Source organism: Ambystoma mexicanum, chromosome 12 (genome assembly GCF_040938575.1).
Source record: "Ambystoma mexicanum isolate Mex_15411 chromosome 12, UKY_AmexF1_1, whole genome shotgun sequence".
Classification (NCBI taxonomy): Eukaryota; Metazoa; Chordata; class Amphibia; order Caudata; family Ambystomatidae; genus Ambystoma; species Ambystoma mexicanum.
In genome coordinates, this window is record NC_090936.1 from 995,849,850 (window position 1) to 995,868,328 (window position 18,479).

Below are 18,479 nucleotides of genomic sequence, written 5' to 3' on the forward strand. Positions count from 1 at the left end.
GAATCTGTTTTATGCAAAAGAATCATGGCATCCCTGGAGCCTCTAGAGAACCCAGCCTGGTATGTTTGTGGGTAGTTGGATCTCTTGAAGAACCCACAGTTGGTGCCCAGCAAATGTGTTTCTGTGATGAAGGCAATGTCAGGGGAATATCGATTTAAGATATTGGGGTACCAGCTTTCGTTTTATACAAGACCCTAGGCCGTTGACGTTCCAGGTCAGTAGGGAGACCTGGCCCATCTGTCACGTCAGCGTCTCTCTTGTTGTGACATGGTTGGGAAGGTTGAGTGTCTCAAGAGTTATCCCTAGGTTAGGCAACCCACGCAACTCCGGACCCTGGTGTCTGCTCTGTGCCCTCCCCGCTGCTGCTTCGCATTTGTATAATTCGAACCCCAACTGGTGAACCTATAACTGTAGAGTGTAAACCAGAGCAGAGAGAATGTACAAAATTCTAAGAGCGAGGCTTCTCCGTCTTTTGTGTCTAGTGTGGAGGATGCTATGCCCTGCTGTTTCGTAGGTCCCGCTGCTGCCGCCATATAACTGTAACATAAACCGAAGCAGTTTGGGTATTCCATACTCTAAAACTAACATTCCTGTGCAACCAGCGCCAACAGTAGAGGATATCATAGCTTTCTTTTCTGTAGGTCTTAGTAACCATATCCCATGAACTCCCCCCACCCAGTACTCCCCTGATGAGGTCCGAGAGCCATCCTTCTAGGAAGTGTTCCATGGACGATCCTTATTCCCGTTCCGGAAACCCCAAGATGCGAAGGTTATTGCGGCGGGATCTGCCTTCGCTATTTTCTGCTCTAGTCTCTAGAGTGGCGAGTTTCTTCTCCACATGTGCCAGGTGGTCTTCTAATTTCTTAACCGTATCTTCAGTGTCTGAGATCCTCTGCTCCGCATCTCCCACTCGGGATGTTAGGATCTGCAGGTCTTGACGCAGGAAGGAGACTTCAGAGGTTAGACCTTAGATTTGTGTCTCCACTGAGGTCCTGGACTCGCCGATGGCCGCCATGTCTGTGAGTGAAGGGGTTTGGCGAGTTAAGGCGTCTTTCCCGGCATGATCCATGGATTCGGGGGGGCTTTCACAGAGGCGGACATAGTGTACCTATCAATTTTGCTCTGTGCCGAGGTTTTGCGAAGCATATGTCTCCCCATCAGTCCGTTTTGGTGGGCTGAACTGTGTATGAGCATCCTACTGGTCCCAAGGTTGATGTCCGAAGCTGAGCAGTGTACCAACGTGGTTAATCACCACCCCAGGGGGCGCGCAGGTAGGTTGATTATCACAGCACCAGGTTTAGATGTGAAACAGATGTGGCCCGTTGTCATGGGCACGCTAATTGGCTCAGGGGAGGGCAGACCCTCAGTGCGCAGTTGCTTTCAGTGTATGACCAGGCAGCATCCAACGTGTATATCCTTTTGGGGGTTGGGGGGAGTGGTTCCAGAGCGGCAGGTGTTGCCTAGCCCCTGCGTAGTCCCTGTAGTTCCGGGCCAGTTACACCGCCTCCAGTGTGGTCCCCTTGATCCTGGGTGTTGTCAGTTCTCCTGCCGGCTTCCGTCTCCCCAACCCCCTGTGGCTTCGGGACTGGTCATTCACCTCAGGAGTACCTCCTTTTAGTTGTGGGGTGTTCCGTTGGCAGGCCTGGATATGTTGTACCAAGAGACCCGCAGGCGGTGAGGGGTCTTTGTCCACTCGTGGAGCGAGGCAGCTTAGTTCTACGTTGTGTCCCAAGAGCGGGGGAGGGGGCGCACGCCGATTACCAGAACCCCAGACTTCACATGCCACTACTGTCCCCGGGGCAGCGCGCCCCTGCCTAGGTCCCCAGGAGTCCCCACTGACTTGTGTGGCACGGTGCACTGAGGAGCCACGTTGTTTATGCGGTGGCCCACGACTCCATCACCAATTTGACTTCACAGTGTATATCGGAATCCCCTGATCCCGCCTTCACACACAGTCTTCTCTCTCGTCTGCTCTGGAGGGGTGGAGGAGGAAGGGGTTTCCCTTGCGTAGCCTCCGCTGCTCAGGATGGGTCTGAGTCCGTCCCTGTTCACTATGCCATTTTGTGTTAAAGGAAGTGTAGGGGACAGGTAGGAAGAGAGGTAAGGAGAGAAAACAAGATGTTGGATCCTTACTCCAGCTGGTCTGAGCGCCCTCTCCCTACATTACCCCTTCCCCCATTTCCTTGTCAATAGCATCAAAGGCCCTTTTGGTATGCAGCACCCTGGTGTGCGGCTAGTCTTTTTTTTGATGGGTCTGTCTTTTGATTCTGGTTTCCAGGACAGATTTCTGTGGAGTGGCTCCGTCTCACTGGAGAGGGTGTTACCTGGCCTCACAAAGGATCAAAGAGCGTCAGGCCCTAGGGCTACAGTTTTGCCATGAGAAGCAGACAGCCTGGCTGGAGGATTGAACACAAATCTTACACAGCTGAGATGGGCTCATAGGGCTGACACGCGTGATATCAAATTGATGTGACTTGGATAATTGAGAGATGCTGACCAAATACATACCTTAAACTCTGGAATGGCTTATATTTACAGTTTAATGTGCCACCTGGACAGCAGCTTTCATAGTTATTTACAGGAGCATATCTTATGCAGCCTCTGTGCTGTGGTAACTTCGCTATCACTGCAGCTGGTAGGAGGGCCCCTTTGACCTCTGAACCTGCTCTGTGCCACTGGCGAGAGCAGGCGCTGCAGACTACTGATGCAGCACGGCATAGGTGTACACTATTGCTTTGGCATGGAGATAATGTAAGGGGAATCCGATTAGCAGGTTACTGTTAGGAACTATTTCTCTTTTGTGTACTTTCTATGGACTCCCAATCTTTTTGCTTTGTTTTTTAACCTGTTCTGACTTTTTTTTTCACTTAAATTTGTTTTAGTTTTTACAGTAACAATTAAACAGTAACCAGAACTAACCCCTTTGCCCCCCTTGACCCATCCGGTCCCAGTGTATAATTTCTTTATCCCCTGGTTAGGTATAGTCGGGCCATCCGCCCTGTTTAAGTCTCTTGTCGCTTTTAGGGCCTCCCCATTCTTTTACTTTTATATTGCCTGAAGACAAGCTGGTGGCAGCAGATACATTTTTGCATCCTTTTTTAGTGTGCACATTCACATTTACCTCGTGGGCTACTAAACGTTGCTAGTGCCCTAAAATGGCTGTGCCACAATATTTTTGCTTGTCTTTCAGATATATTGTAGTTTGGCCTTCTTCCTGCCTTGCCATTGCATGAGTAAAACCATGGTTGTCCCTGATTGGACAACTACTGGTTGTTTGAATGGTGCAGATCCTTGCCATTGGTGGACTTGACTTGCTTCCATGCTGTATTTTGAATAAGAGGACTACTGCAGCAATTTCTTCAGAGCTGCGTCCGAGCCAAGAATCCCTCAAAGACTAACAGGTGACTGAAGATCCGAAGGAGACTCTAGAAGAGGCCTGGCATCCCTTCCGGCGTCTGGCCTGGTGAAGCCCTGTTGGACTACCTTATTGCTGAAGTCCCTTGCAGTGCTTCAGCCCTTTGACTAGTGGGAACAACTGGTCTCAGCGCCTTCTCGAGGATCCAGCTGTCCTGAGCCATCGGAAGTGCCCCTGCACCACCTAGTGGAGTGCCCAGCTCTTTTATGTACTTTCTTGCCAGAAGTGCTGCCATTCTGCATATGCAGCTGGAACTACGTTGGTCGCCAGCATGTAGTACAAGTCACCTTCCCTCCCAATTTCAGCATCCCAGCATCAAGGGATCCTGTCGTAGAGCTGCTTCTTCAACTACGACGCCCGCCGTCTGTGTGAGGTGGCCATTGCTGGAACGCTTCTTCGTTATCCTGTTAAGTGCCCTGAAGAGGCTTGCATTGGTGAATCTTGCATTACTCGCCAGGGATTGCATCTTGCATCTCGACCTGACCGGAAGAATCCTTGCACCTGCAGCTTCTGGCCACCTCTCACTGGAACCAACGGCGGGAAATCCAACCTCCAGCAACCCCCAGTCGGCGCATCACGTAAACTGGGAAAATTGGAGCCAGGGTGGTAAGTAAACGCAAAGCATTTGTCTCCACCTGACCTCCATAGTATAATATTGGGAAAAAGTCTCTTTGTATCTTAACATTGCATTCCACTGCATTTTGGGTGTGGAACCTGGGTAGTGCCATCTGAAAGGTAAGGACACAACTCACTTACCTAGTAACCTTGTTGAATATCTTCTTTGAACTATCCAACACAAGTACAATTATAGCTTAACCTACAGAGAGTAAATTCTGGGGAGAAGCGTTGTTACTCTTGTAACCTTTGGCACAAGGCCCCATTTTTCTTAGGGATTGGACTGCTGAAGTTAGGGAAATTCACTTATGACTTGGTTTCCATCTTTACTGCATTAATTTACTTACCTCTTATTTTAAGTCATTTCAATGCATTTTGAGAACCTGTTGTGAATGTATATGTTTACTATTGAGTATTCTGCAATAATATCACTTGCTAGTTATTTTTTAGTGTGCGTATTGATGGCCTAGAATAAATATTTGTATACATTCTTGACTAAATTGAATTTGTGGGTGCTTTACTGTGTAGACTCATTGTGGACCCCTGATCCCACTTGCCTGAGAATAGCCTTGACTGCACACCACGTTTTACCTTGATTGGGTTTTGGATAACCTCCCAGAGCTCCCTGTTCACTATAGCTAAGGTGGCCTCCTAAAATATCTCCACCAGGCCACACTCTAGAAATCTATCTTAACTATTACCCTTTCTGAGATGCAATGACATCGTTTTATCAGTTAATACAAATAAAAAAAGCCAGCAGGTCATTCACGCTTGCCTGATGGCAATTCCTCACACTAACTTGATACAATTACCCAGATGACACATCACTCATTTTTAAGGTAACTTCTAACACTGACTCAAACATCCTGAACAATCCACTTTATAAATGCCTCAATCAGATAAAGCTCTGGATTAACAATAATCATCAATAAACACAAGCAAAACTGAAATTTGGATAACCTCCTTCAATGACAATCAGCCACAGCTTTCACTGCCTTGGCCCTTGGAAATGGAAAGAGGTCCAGAAACAAACAGTAGTGAAACAATCTGGGAATACTCATGGACAGCACACTCAGACTAGAGCCACAGATGGTCAATTGTATGAGGAGGCTTCTTCCACCTACGCCCAGTCAGGTGAAACTCTTCCATACATAAGCTTCTCACACCGGACCCTCACAATAATCCCACTGATGCTATCAAGAATTGATTACGCAAACAGCCTATAACTCGTGAGCCTGTTTACTTGACCAAGAAATTACCACGCATCCAAAATGCTGTAGCGATACTTCTGCTAAGAATAAATAGGAGAGACGCATCGCTGTGGCCTTGTGAAGCCTACACTGGTTGCTCCTGCCTCTAGGGGAAGGAACAGTTCAGCACAAGGCCTTGTCTTTTCCTGCTACACCTCCCCCACCAAACCACACCCACCACCTTCATTTCCTCCATGAAAGTGCCTGGAAACCATAAACATGGCAGTAGTGCATAAGACAAGTCCCCATAACATAACATTACTTTGCCTGTGCAAATCAATCGTTCGCTGCAGTCCTTTCAGTTTCGGAAAAATTACTACATTGTCTTTCTCCCTTTTGCAGGTTTTGGATCCAGAGTTGGAAATTGCTGACCTTGCTTTCCCGCCATCATCCATCTCTGCCTCCTCGCTGAAGATGCAGGTTAGAAAAATAGGATGACTTTCAGACTGCAAGCTGTCCCGTTCATGCTCAAGACAATGTGCTTCATTGCGTGTTGTGTGCAGGTTGTGTGATTGTACCTGTTATCCCTTTGCTGCATTGGCATCTTCATTTTTAGCTTTATTAGCGTGTCATATTATGACACCTATTTTTGGGGCCTGTAGAATGCGCCAGATATGCCCCTTTATAAATACCTTCTTGTCCGGTTCCCTTGAATTGGTCCGATTATCTTTTCTATAGTAATTCTTCCCTCGACTTTTCACTTTTCGCTATGTAACAATTTGATGGCCGCAAGTTCTCAACACATTTTCAGGGGCTGACACAAATAATTATATTTCTTTAAGATAGTTTTACAAAGGTAGCGGGCGCCCCTCTCTCGCAAGAACAGACATGATAACCTGTTCAGTGGTTATTAACCACTTGAGAGTTCGCAGCCACTGCTTTTACTCACTGTACCTTTCACAGACGGGAAATATCCATTTGCATATCAGTCTTTGTCCTGCCCAGGGGCAGTCCAGCACCGAAATACAATGGCAACTCCAATCTGAACGAGAGTACCACCAGCAACCCCATACACGTGTTTCACCCTTGTTGGGGATCATCAGTGAGGTGAAGCTGATGCCTCTCTAAGCACAGTGAGAGGGAGACCACGTCTGGTTGCCCCCAGGAGACCTAGGGTTACCAATCCCAGGTTCCTTAAAAAATAGTTTTACAAAGGTAGCGGGCGCCCCTCTCTCGCAAGAACAGACATGATAACCTGTTCAGTGGTTATTAACCACTTGAGAGTTCGCAGCCACTGCTTTTACTCACTGTACCTTTCACAGACGGGAAATATCCATTTGCATATCAGTCTTTGTCCTGCCCAGGGGCAGTCCAGCACCGAAATACAATGGCAACTCCAATCTGAACGAGAGTACCACCAGCAACCCCATACACGTGTTTCACCCTTGTTGGGGATCATCAGTGAGGTGAAGCTGATGCCTCTCTAAGCACAGTGAGAGGGAGACCACGTCTGGTTGCCCCCAGGAGACCTAGGGTTACCAATCCCAGGTTCCTTAAAAAATAGTTTTACAAAGGTAGCGGGCGCCCCTCTCTCGCAAGAACAGACATGATAACCTGTTCAGTGGTTATTAACCACTTGAGAGTTCGCAGCCACTGCTTTTACTCACTGTACCTTTCACAGACGGGAAATATCCATTTGCATATCAGTCTTTGTCCTGCCCAGGGGCAGTCCAGCACCGAAATACAATGGCAACTCCAATCTGAACGAGAGTACCACCAGCAACCCCATACACGTGTTTCACCCTTGTTGGGGATCATCAGTGAGGTGAAGCTGATGCCTCTCTAAGCACAGTGAGAGGGAGACCACGTCTGGTTGCCCCCAGGAGACCTAAGGTTACCAATCCCAGGTTCCTTAAAAAATAGTTTTACAAAGGTAGCGGGCGCCCCTCTCTCGCAAGAGGGGGTGGTACTCTCGTTCAGATTGGAGTTGCCATTGTATTTCGGTGCTGGACTGCCCCTGGGCAGGACAAAGACTGATATGCAAATGGATATTTCCCATCTGTGAAAGGCACAGTGAGTAAAAGCAGTGGCTGCGAACTCTCAAGTGGTTAATAACCATTGAACAGGTTATCATGTCTGTTCTTGCGAGAGAGGGGCGCCCGCTACCTTTGTAAAACTATTTTTTAAGGAACCTGGGATTGGTAACCCTAGGTCTCCTGGGGGCAACCAGACGTGGTCTCCCTCTCACTGTGCTTAGAGAGGCATCAGCTTCACCTCACTGATGATCCCCAACAAGGGTGAAACACGTGTATGGGGTTGCTGGTGGTACTCTCGTTCAGATTGGATTTGCCATTGTATTTCGGTGCTGGACTGCCCCTGGGCAGGACAAAGACTGATATGCAAATGGATATTTCCCATCTGTGAAAGGCACAGTGAGTAAAAGCAGTGGCTGCGAACTCTCAAGTGGTTAATAACCATTGAACAGGTTATCATGTCTGTTCTTGCGAGAGAGGGGCGCCCGCTACCTTTGTAAAAATATATTTCTTTAAGATGTCAGAGTTTTAAACTAACTTTGCTTAATTTTCATGATCCAAGTATAAATACACTGAATACATTTTTCAGCCACGTAATAATCAGAAGAATTACATGCGTATTGAGAAGGGTTTATGTTAAAAAAGTAATCGTATGTTTTCTTGAAATCAAAAAGCCATCATTCAAGTATTTTCCTTATTTAGCCAATAAGTGTATTGGTTAAAGTATAGCAATTATGGACACATGTATGTGTCCAGTGTAGATGATTCTAATTACTTTTGGTGATGAGAAACATAAAGGGATATTTAAGCTGTTTTTTCCTAACAACCAATGTCACTACCCGTGGAAATGCATGTAGGCATTCATTTTTTCTTTCCCAGCACATTTTTAAAAGAACTTTTAAATGTGGTTTGTTCTGACTGCATAACTTCCCGGAGTGTGGTCATTGCTTGCCTATGTGATTTTACCGAAATCATTTTCAGAGAGGTATTTTATAATGAAACAATTATAATGAAAAAACATCAGATTTCTATTTTTATTTGGGGGGTGCCCCCAAGCCCCACATTTCCCTATGCTTTAAACCCTACCCCAACCCCCTCCCCACCTGTTTTAACCCCTTAACCCAACCCATATTTATATATTTGTTTAAATCAAGGTATTTTCAGTTTGTTCAATAAATCATTCTCTTGAATGTTTTCGTTAAAATCACTGGATACCGAAAATAGGTTTTATAAATGAATACTTGGGTCAATCAATATAAAATTGCTTTAAAGTTGCATCTTTACTAAATGCTGATAGGCAGACCCGATTGGCCAATGCATTTCAGACCCAGTATGGTCTTTCATCAGGGCAATGTCTGTAAATCTAGATAGTCATAAATCCAAAACTGAATATTTACTCATGTATAAATCATAACATGGTACTCCTAACAGAAGCTGAGGCACGTATCTAGCCAAACCATTGTGTCTGGTCACCCACAGGGTGTTAGAACGAAGTAACTCCAGTTTCTGCTCTAAATCATGAAAAGAAAGAGGAACAAATAAAGATAATGCAGACACCTTCAAAAATATACATTTCTGTAAAGCATCTCATGTTATTAAAAAATGTAAAATAAAGCAGAAGATCCTTTGTAAAAAATAATATCCTACCCGCTACTCACGTGCCGAGGCTTTTGTGGCTTTTGGAAAAAATTGAACAGCAGAGGTATAGGCTGCAGTAACACAGAAAAATTATAGTCAGTGGAATGCATAGGATTAAATGTCAATAATGATAAATGGATTATCATGTCAGAATAAAGAAATACCTATCACCCAGGTGATGAATCCTTAGACCTGAAAATAAGTTTTTTTTAAATTTCAAAGTGGAAGCGAAAAAATGAAAGGTAAAAGACATTACCATCAAAATGAATAATCAAAAACGCTTACAGGGTTTAGGCACAGCTTCTAGCAGATAGTATAAAGTTGCCTACAAGTCTGTGCCAGATGGACGTGGATTTGAAAATAGCTGCGGTCAGCATTACACTAAGGGATGCGTCTGTTTCTGCATGATGACATCACGTACACAATGTGGTGATGTCATCCTGCAATGCAGTGATGTCATCCATATCACCAAAATGTAAAAAAACGGATTGTGGAAATGACGTCAAATTAAAAGATAAAATGGAACAAAAATGAAAATCAGAAAACAAAGAATCCCAGAGTGCAGTATGGCTATGGTCTAGTCAAAGCTTATGATATAAATCAGAAAAAGAGAATATCGATACAAAATCTACATACCAATTCTATGCGTATGTGAAATATGAATATCTAACAAATTTCTAGAAAGAAAAATTTGCATCTGGTTTCTGAAAGTATATGCAACTAGAAATCATAAAATGGTAACCCATACAGAGAATGGACTTGCAACCGATTCATACGTTAATTACATATACATAAGGGACCATACATTAGTATCCGTGATCAAGGGTAAGCACTTTGAAACACATTGTGTATAGGCACTATATAAATAAACTATCCTATCATATTATGAATAAAATGAAAATTCCATACAATTTTTAAAATATACATCGCAAAAACCATGAGCAATAACTGTTGCGAACCCAGAAATGTAAGTCATAGGTAATGTTCAATACTCCTATTAAGTGCATTAATGAAACTTCTTTTTGTATTGTCTGATAGTACAAAAATCTTATGGATGTAGAAAGAGTAAGTATATTTTCCATATGCTGTGTCTGGCCTAAAATTAGACGTCCTCAAGAGATTGCACATAGACATTGTGTAAGAAAATTGGTAAACTCTATTGTAATCTTAATCGTATATTTTACAGAAAACAATATAAGTGCAGTTATTCATGCCTCCTGGTAGAACACGGTTCATTGTATGTATCCAGTATGCTTCACACTGTTCTAATCTCCTCTGTAAAGGATATGTGGGCATTCTTGATTCGTTTACCTCTAAGGCTAAATAAAATCTGTGATCAAGGGTAGTAATAACAAAATAACAATTGTGACGAATCCCTAGATGTTGTCATTTCTCCGCAAGGGGGAGCCCCTTCCAATGAGGCTAGGGTGGTGAGGCCCCTACCCAACAATCCCCCTTCGGGGTGGTGCACAGCTGGAGTATTTCATGGGGAGAGACTAACCCTCTGAGAACAGGGACAACCATCTAGAGTATGGACCGGGATACAACACGTCAACCTCACTTCTCCAGCATGGGGTCTTGCATGGATTCATATTCTAAAATATATTTCCCGTCATCAGGCTGGGAATTCTCGGGAAGAAGCTCATTGGACCAAAAGACATGGTTCACGGCCAGCTCTGTCACAAGCTTTGACACTCCCCTTCCTGATGGCTACAAGATCCTCTCTGCACCCATAACCGTTCTGGTTGGGGTGTAGAGCTGATTTTCCCAGAGTGAATCTCTGCCTCAATCATCCCTACGCAGGCCTACTCCTCATTTGAATGCCTGGTCTGTAGTCTCTCTCGCCACATTCTCTCTCGTGCCACACTGTCTTTCGCGCCACACTCTGTCTCTCTTGCCGCGCTCTGTCTCTCTTGCCGCGCTCTGTCTCTCTTGCCGCGCTCTGTCTCTCTTGCCGCGCTCTGTCTCTCTTGCCGCGCTCTGTCTCTCTTGCCGCGCTCTGTCTCTTGCCGCGCTCTGTCTCTCTTGCCGCGCTCTGTCTCTCTTGCCGCGCTCTGTCTCTCTTGCCGTGCTCTGTCTCTCTTGCCGCGCTCTGTCTCTCTTGCCGCGCTCTGTCTCTCTTGCCGCGCTCTGTCTCTCTTGCCGCGCTCTGTCTCTCTTGCCGCGCTCTGTCTCTCTTGCCGCGCTCTGTCTCTCTTGCCGCGCTCTGTCTCTCTTGCCGCGCTCTGTCTCTCTTGCCGCGCTCTGTCTCTCTTGCCGCGCTCTGTCTCTCTTGCCGCGCTCTGTCTCTCTTGCCGCGCTCTGTCTCTCTTGCCGCGCTCTGTCTCTCTTGCCGCGCTCTGTCTCTCTTGCCGCGCTCTGTCTCTCTTGCCGCGCTCTGTCTCTCTTGCCGCGCTCTGTCTCTCTTGCCGCGCTCTGTCTCTCTTGCCGCGCTCTGTCTCTCTTGCCGCGCTCTGTCTCTCTTGCCGCGCTCTGTCTCTCTTGCCGCGCTCTGTCTCTCTTGCCGCGCTCTCTCTCTTGCCGCGCTCTGTCTCTCTTGCCGCGCTCTGTCTCTCTTGCCGCGCTCTGTCTCTCTTGCCGCGCTCTGTCTCTCGCTCTCTGCCGCGCTCTGTCTCTCGCCACTCTTTCTTGCTCTCTCTCTCGCCACTCTTTCTTGCTCTCTCTCTCGCCACTCTTTCTTGCTCTCTCTCTCGCCACTTTCTCGCTCTCTCTCTCGACACTTTCTCGCTCTCTCTCTCGACACTTTCTCGCTCTATCTCTCGACACTTTCTCGCTCTATCTCTCGACACTTTCTCGCTCTATCTCTCAACACTCTTTCTCGCTCTATCTCTCAACACTCTTTCTCGCTCTCTCTCTCAACACTCTTTCTCGCTCTCTCTCTCAACACTCTTTCTCGCTCTCTCTCTCAACACTTTATCTTTCTCGCTCTCTCTCGCCACTCTTTCTCGCTCTCTCTCGCCACTCTCACAGAGGCTACTACCTACCGGCCACCTGGTCTGATAACCCACTTCCTCTCTGAGTTGGCGGACCCCTCTTCCTCCCTCCTGTGCTCAACCACTCAACTCCTCCTACTTGCAGACTTCAACATCCACCTGGATGCTTCCTGTCCCGCCAAAGAACTCTTCTGTGACTCTCTCTATTCTTCCCTCCGGCCCGACTCACTCAGCAGGGCACAACGCCCCGTGGATACCAGTGTCGGGAAGCTTCGAGGACAACATCACACTCGATGAAAGTTTCCGTCAAGCGATACTGTGGTGGGGAGTGCGTGCACCTCTGTCTGCTGGTGCAGATTTCCAGACCCCACCTCTTCAGGTGATGGTCACGACGGACGCCTCCCTGGAAGGATGGGGAGCGCATGCCGGAAGTCTACATGCAAGAGGCCTGTGGCTACCGGAGGAGAAGACATTGCACATGAACGTGTTGGAGCTGCGGGCAGTGTTTTGGGCCCTCAAGTCCTTTCTTCCATCCCTCAAAGGCAAGGTGATATGGGTCTTCACGGATAACACCACCACGATGTTCTACATCCAGAAGCAGGGGGGTTACCAGATCCCCGACACACTCCAAAGAGGTGCAGAACCTATTGGCACTAGGCCATAGCCCAGGGGATGTTCCTGATCCCTTTTCATCTGGCAGGAGTGAAGAACACCATCGCCGACTATCTCAGCAGGGAGCTGTGCTCTTGCCACGAGTGGGAACTTTGACAGGACCAAGTGGGTCACCTGTTCCGCAGATGGGGGAAATAACCAGATTGATCTGTTTGCGATGGCAACGAACACCAAGTGCCGGAGGTTCGCCAGCAGGTTCCCCCCCCACTGCTGGGGAGCATGGGGGACGCATTCTTTCCCCTGGGACGGCCTGTTTCTGAATGCGTTCCCTCTGTTGGCGTTGCTTCTTCGATTAGTCAATCAACTCGGACGGTCCCGGTGCAGGATGATCCTCGTCACATCGGCGTGGCCGAGACCGATATGGTAACCGGACCTTCTGGACATGTCAGCATCCATTCCAGTCAAGCTTCCGGCGGTCACAGATCTTCTCGCCAGGGAAGGAGGCGCGGTTCTGCACCGCAACCCAGGATCGGTGAACCTGAAGGCCTGGCTCCTGCAGCACTAGAGTTTGGGGGCTACGATCTCCCAGCGGATTGTAAGGAGGTGCTTGCTAAGGCCAGAGCTTCATCTACTCTCAAGTGCTATGGGTACAAGTGGAAGAGGTTCGCTGTTTGGTGCCGTACTCGGAAGATCTACCCTTTACAAGTCACTGCTCCGCAGCTGCTTCCGGATTTGATGTCGTTGGCCAAGGCAGGACTGGCCCATGCTTCCATCGAAGTTCATCTGGCGGCTAGCTCCCGCTACACCAGATATCCTGGACGATCATCGTTATGGTCGCATCGATTGGTCAAGGAGTTCGTCAAAGGACTGTTACACTCGTTCCCGCTGGTGAAGGCTCCTGCCCCGGCGTGGGAGCTCAATGTGGTGCTTACTAGGCTCATAGGTCCTCCATTCGAGCCTTTGCATTTGGTGCCACTGAAATTTTTGACATGGAAAACAGCTTTTCTTTTGGCCATCACCTCTGCACGAGTGGGAGGGATCCAGGCACTCTATTGTAAGCCATTTTATGTGACATTCCACGAGACGAGGGTAGTGCTACTGATGCACCCCTCCTTCATGCCCAAGGTGCCGTCGGACTTTCATCTAAATGAGCCCTTGGTGTTAGTATTCTTCCTGACGCCTTTGTCGCTGGCTGAGAGAACTTTGCACATGCTGGATGTGGCTAGAGCGCGGAAGTTCTATGTGGACCGCACAAAGAGTGTCCGGAAGACGTCGCAACTTTTTGTGAACTTTGGCCCTGTGAACCATGGGAAGGCCCTCTCCAAGGCTTCCATTTCCAGGTGGCTCTCCGGCTGCATCACCCATTGTCACCGGTTAGCAAACCGACCGTTGCCTGGCCGTCCGAGAGCCCATTTGACCAGAGCGATCTCTGCAACTACAGCATTCCTGTCTGGTGTGCCCCTGCTTGACATCTGCAGGGCTGCTATGTGGAGGTCGATGCACACCTTCACGAAGTTCTACTGCGTCGACAGATTCCAAAGAGGAGTCCAGAGTCGGCCAAGCAGTGCTGCGAAACCTGTTTGCTTGAAGGTGAGCCTGGCGAGGAGGTAAGAGATGCTTAATGTTGAGCCTTGCAACCTCCTGTGGTTGTGCATGTGTGTACTGCTATGTATTCTTTATTTATGTGCATGTATATCCATGCCAGACCCCAAGCTGGAGAAGGAACAAGTTACTTACCTGTAACTGTTCTCCAGCATGGGGTCTGGCATGGATTCACATGCAAACCCTCCTGCCTACCCCTCAGTGGCTCTTCTCTTGGTTCTACTGCCACGTTATGTGCTATGAAATCTGAAGATGGCTGCCAGAGGAGGGGCTTAGGTAGAGGGCAGTCATTGGCTGGGGGCAGTATGACCCAGAGACCAGTGATTGGTTAGGAGAAAGACAGTTCAGAAGTGAAACTGATATTTTTTTTTCTTTACCGAGGATTTCCAGCCTGACAGGGAAATATTCATAAGAATGTGAATCCATGCAGGAGAACAACAGTTACAGGTAAGTAACTTGTTCCTTCTTTAACCTTGGATAACAGCTGAAAGGAATATAAATACTTTAGATGTCAGAGTAATTAAAATCAGTAGGAAGAGAGCATGTAAGAAAAGTTTAACAGCTGTTCGGAGCTTTAGACCATTGTGCTAACCATTAAGCTTTTGCCAAAGCAGGACGGTCTAATTGGCCTGTGGCATTTTTGTAAGGCGAGCAATGACTCACAGGACACTTTTTATTTCTTTTTTTAATTAATTTTGATTGATATTTTTCAAATATTATCAAACACCATAAAGCCAAATAGAAAACATGAGTAAATGTGAAACCACCACTTAACAGTGGCCCCCATAACATCCCCCATGTGTGTCCTCCACCCCTCTCAAGCACCCCCCTCAATGTTTGTGAATGCTACCACTTGACCCGGGTAAAACCAAAGATGTTAAGATGCGTCTCGTCCTCCCCACATGAACCAATGAATTTCTCTCGCACCCCTATACGGTGGACCGCCCCCCCCACCCTTGCACACTATGGAATACAGTCCCCACATTGCTTCCTCCCCCATCCAAGAGTCCCCTGACAAGCCCGCAGATCCCCAATTCTCAATCACATAGGCATGTACCTGGCCCAAACTTCATACCATTTCTTCTCTAGGTTTGGACCTCTCCCATGTATCACCACTGTGATCCATTCCAACACATTTGACATTTGTTCTTACCTACGTTTATCCATTCCTTCTTACATGGGAGCAACAACCTCTTCCAGTGCATTGCATCAAAAAGTGGGGCAAGTGCGGCAAACTGCTCACCTCCCCCCCCCCCCATTGCATTCTGGAACAAACAAAACCAACAATGGCCTCTTTATCCTGGAGAACACCTTCCAACTCCTTAATCTACCCAAGCACCTTGTCCCAGTAAATTTGAACCCTCTCACACTCCCACTAAATGTGCTAATAGTCGCAACGCACCCCGCATTCTTACCAGCACAGGGTGCTTGCTTCCGGGAAGATCCTGTAGAGGTGAACTGGGTCATACTGCCATCTGTGAAGCAGTTTGATCACATGAAGTTTATATTGGCATGTTATCAAGACCCTGTACGCCCTGCTACACATTCTATGCCATAGCGCATCGGCCAATCCGAGACCTCTTGCCACTTGGGCTGGAGCTTTTCTGGTCTTCCCCTACCAACTTCCACCAAAGTCCCACATAGGCAAGAGATAAGACCTTTCATTTCTGTATTCTAGTCCAAGACCTTCTCCAGGCGGGGTGGGGGGGAGGGAGTAAGCTTTCTATGCATCAATTCCCTCCAGGGCTCGGCCGTGACTACCCCTTTCAACTGCAAATATGAGAACATTGACAAATTCCCTATTCCCAGCATCCTCTCCAAATCCACCAACAAAATAAACTGGCCATCCTTCCAAAACTGACCAACCCGTGAAAGGCCTGCCTCAAACCACGTCTGGAACCTATCCAGATTCAGGATCCAGTCCCTGACACCCATAGCCCACAGGTGACTAAGCGATGATGGCCATATCGTGATGCCCCTCATTTTTGGGCCCTTCCACCATATATTCCTAATGATCCCCAACATAGGGTGCTCCCTGATCCTCCTCGGGAGCCGTTCTCTTGGTACGCACATTCATTCTCCTACTGTTGCCGATCTCAGATGAACATTATCCAGCCCCACCCATTGAGAGTAATTTTGCTCCCTTAGATGCAGGATCAGGACTCAGAGTTGTGACCCCTTGTAATACAGGTAGATGTCCGGAAAGCCCACTGCACTTCTCTCCTTTGGGAGCACCGAGACCTTGTATGACACCCTTGCTTTCTTACCCTACCACAGGAAACCGGCCCTTAACCTCACACAACAGAGTCTGGGATATGAATGGGAGCATCTGAAATATAGTATCGTATATCCTCACTAGGAGGGGCGGAAAGTTTGCGTCATATAAATCGCCTATGTCCCTCGTTACATATATACCCAAGTAACGCAGCTGGTCCTCTTCGATCCTCATCCCCAGCATAGCCAGATTCCGTCTATCCTCAACCCCCATTTGGTTCAATGGGAACTGGGTGGATTTCCTTTCCCTGTGTTGATTTTAAAACCCAAAAGGGTCCTGTACCTCTGTACTATCTCAACCACCGGCGGGACCGAAGACATTGGGTTCCTAAAATGCAACAGGATGCCGTCACCTCCCACAGGGATCCCTTCCAACTGGGTGGGCATTGCGTATTGTCTGGGCCAGAGGTTCCAAGGAGAGAGCAAAAAGAATTGGTGAGAGGGAACAACTGTGTCTCGTGCCCTAACTCAACCCATCATGAAAAATTCCCATTGGCAGACGCACAGGCCACTGGGTCTGAGTACAATGGCAGGAAACCTTGCAAAAAACCTGGGCCCAAATATAAAGTTGATGAGCACTGCCTTCAAAAATGCCCAGTCAACCCTGTTGAAGGCCTTTTCCGCATCAACAGACAAAAGCGGGCGGTTATGCCCCTCTCCATGCTGAGCCCCCTCAATCAAGTGCAGGGAAGTAATGCATCATGTCAGCCCCTTGTCTACCCCTTATTATTATTTGAAAATGTATAAAGCGCAGACTAAGGCCCTAGGGCATCTAGACGCTAATAGTCGGCAGCTATGCAACCATGCTTCACACTCATTAACCTTCATAAAAACTGATTTAAAACAAGTGAGTTTTCAAAGCTCTCCGGAAAGGGAGATACTCCTCCATGACTCTGAAAGATAATGGGAGTGCATTCCATAAACTTGGCGCCAGGACTGAGAAGGAACATCCACTCAATCGCTTCGACTGGTATTTAGCTATCTTGAGGAGTACGCGTGACAGAGTGTAGTTGTCTGGCTGGGCAGTACTGCACTATAATACTTATTTTTATTTTTTTAATTTTTTTTTAATGTCAATGTATTTTATTGGTTTTTCAAAAAGTCAATGGATGCAGTACAATGGTAACCAGTTATTACAAACCATAGGAGCATCAGCGATACCGAAAAAAGTAAGGACAATTTTTCCATGTAAGATTCCCCTGCCATTCACCACCCCTCCCCCTCCCCCTTCCCTCCCTCCTCTCCCCACCCCACTCAACATCAGGAAAAGCAATAATGAATGAAGTGTTGAATAATAACTGATATGGTCTAGGAGCAGTCACAATCTTATCGTCCCCAGCTAAGAGGATAGGAGTGTTTCGTATGCTTAACACTTCGGCCAAGAGCTCGATACGGACGAGGCCCACCCAGAGGTGTCACACGCTAAGGGGGGACCAATCGGGATTCTCTGTGTTGCATAATGTTCTATGAAAGGGAATCATATCGGGTCGATGTGCTTTTGTGAGTCTTGGAGTGCTGCGGTAAGGCTTTCCATTTTATATATGGAGTGTTTCTTGGTGATGCATTCCCTTTGTGTAGGCAGGGTAGCAAATTTCCACTTGATCATAAGGCAAACCCTAGCTCCAGAAAAAGGTTGCGAGGCATGTGTGTGAGCAGTGAATACATGTCCTCCCCTCCGATTCAATGCTAAACCGTACCAATAACTGGGAAAGCGTCCTGGAGATCCCATCAATTGCTCGGTTCCACCCCAGCACCTCACTCCAATAGATCTGAACATGCACACAGTTACACCATTGGTGCCATTAGTCTGTCACCTCCCCACAACCCCTCCAACAAAATGGGAAGACCCCTGGGTACATTTTGGAAAGGCTTTGAGGTGTGTAGTGCCATCTTAACAAAAATTGCAGAGAGTCTCCTTATTGAGGGTACTCTTAAAGGAATAGTGTGCTCAAAAATATTATTGTCCTGAGGGTTCGGGCATGTGTTTTTAAGCATACGTTGATTGATCGTACAAACATTTCCTATGCACCTTACAGTAGTTTTCCAAATTTTTTACACATGCGAAATCAGGCAGCATGGCGCAGCCATCTTGTGCTAATCTTATCGTTTGATGCATCGCCCTAAGGTGAACTGCCCTGGTGGCACTAAATCATATCCCCCACTCCTG

At 47.3% G+C, this 18,479-nt stretch overlaps 1 protein-coding gene across 10 annotated transcripts in view; it reads left to right on the forward strand.

Annotated features, from left to right (window-relative positions):
* The window catches only part of SBF1 (SET binding factor 1), a 2,512,102-nt gene that overhangs the window by 684,503 nt on the left and 1,809,120 nt on the right, over positions 1-18,479 (forward strand). For all 10 annotated transcript variants that reach the window (XM_069629502.1, XM_069629505.1, XM_069629506.1 and 7 more), the window contains one exon: positions 5,623-5,700. In XM_069629502.1, the coding sequence (XP_069485603.1) occupies positions 5,623-5,700 (78 nt within the window). The remainder of the gene's footprint in view (positions 1-5,622; positions 5,701-18,479) is intronic.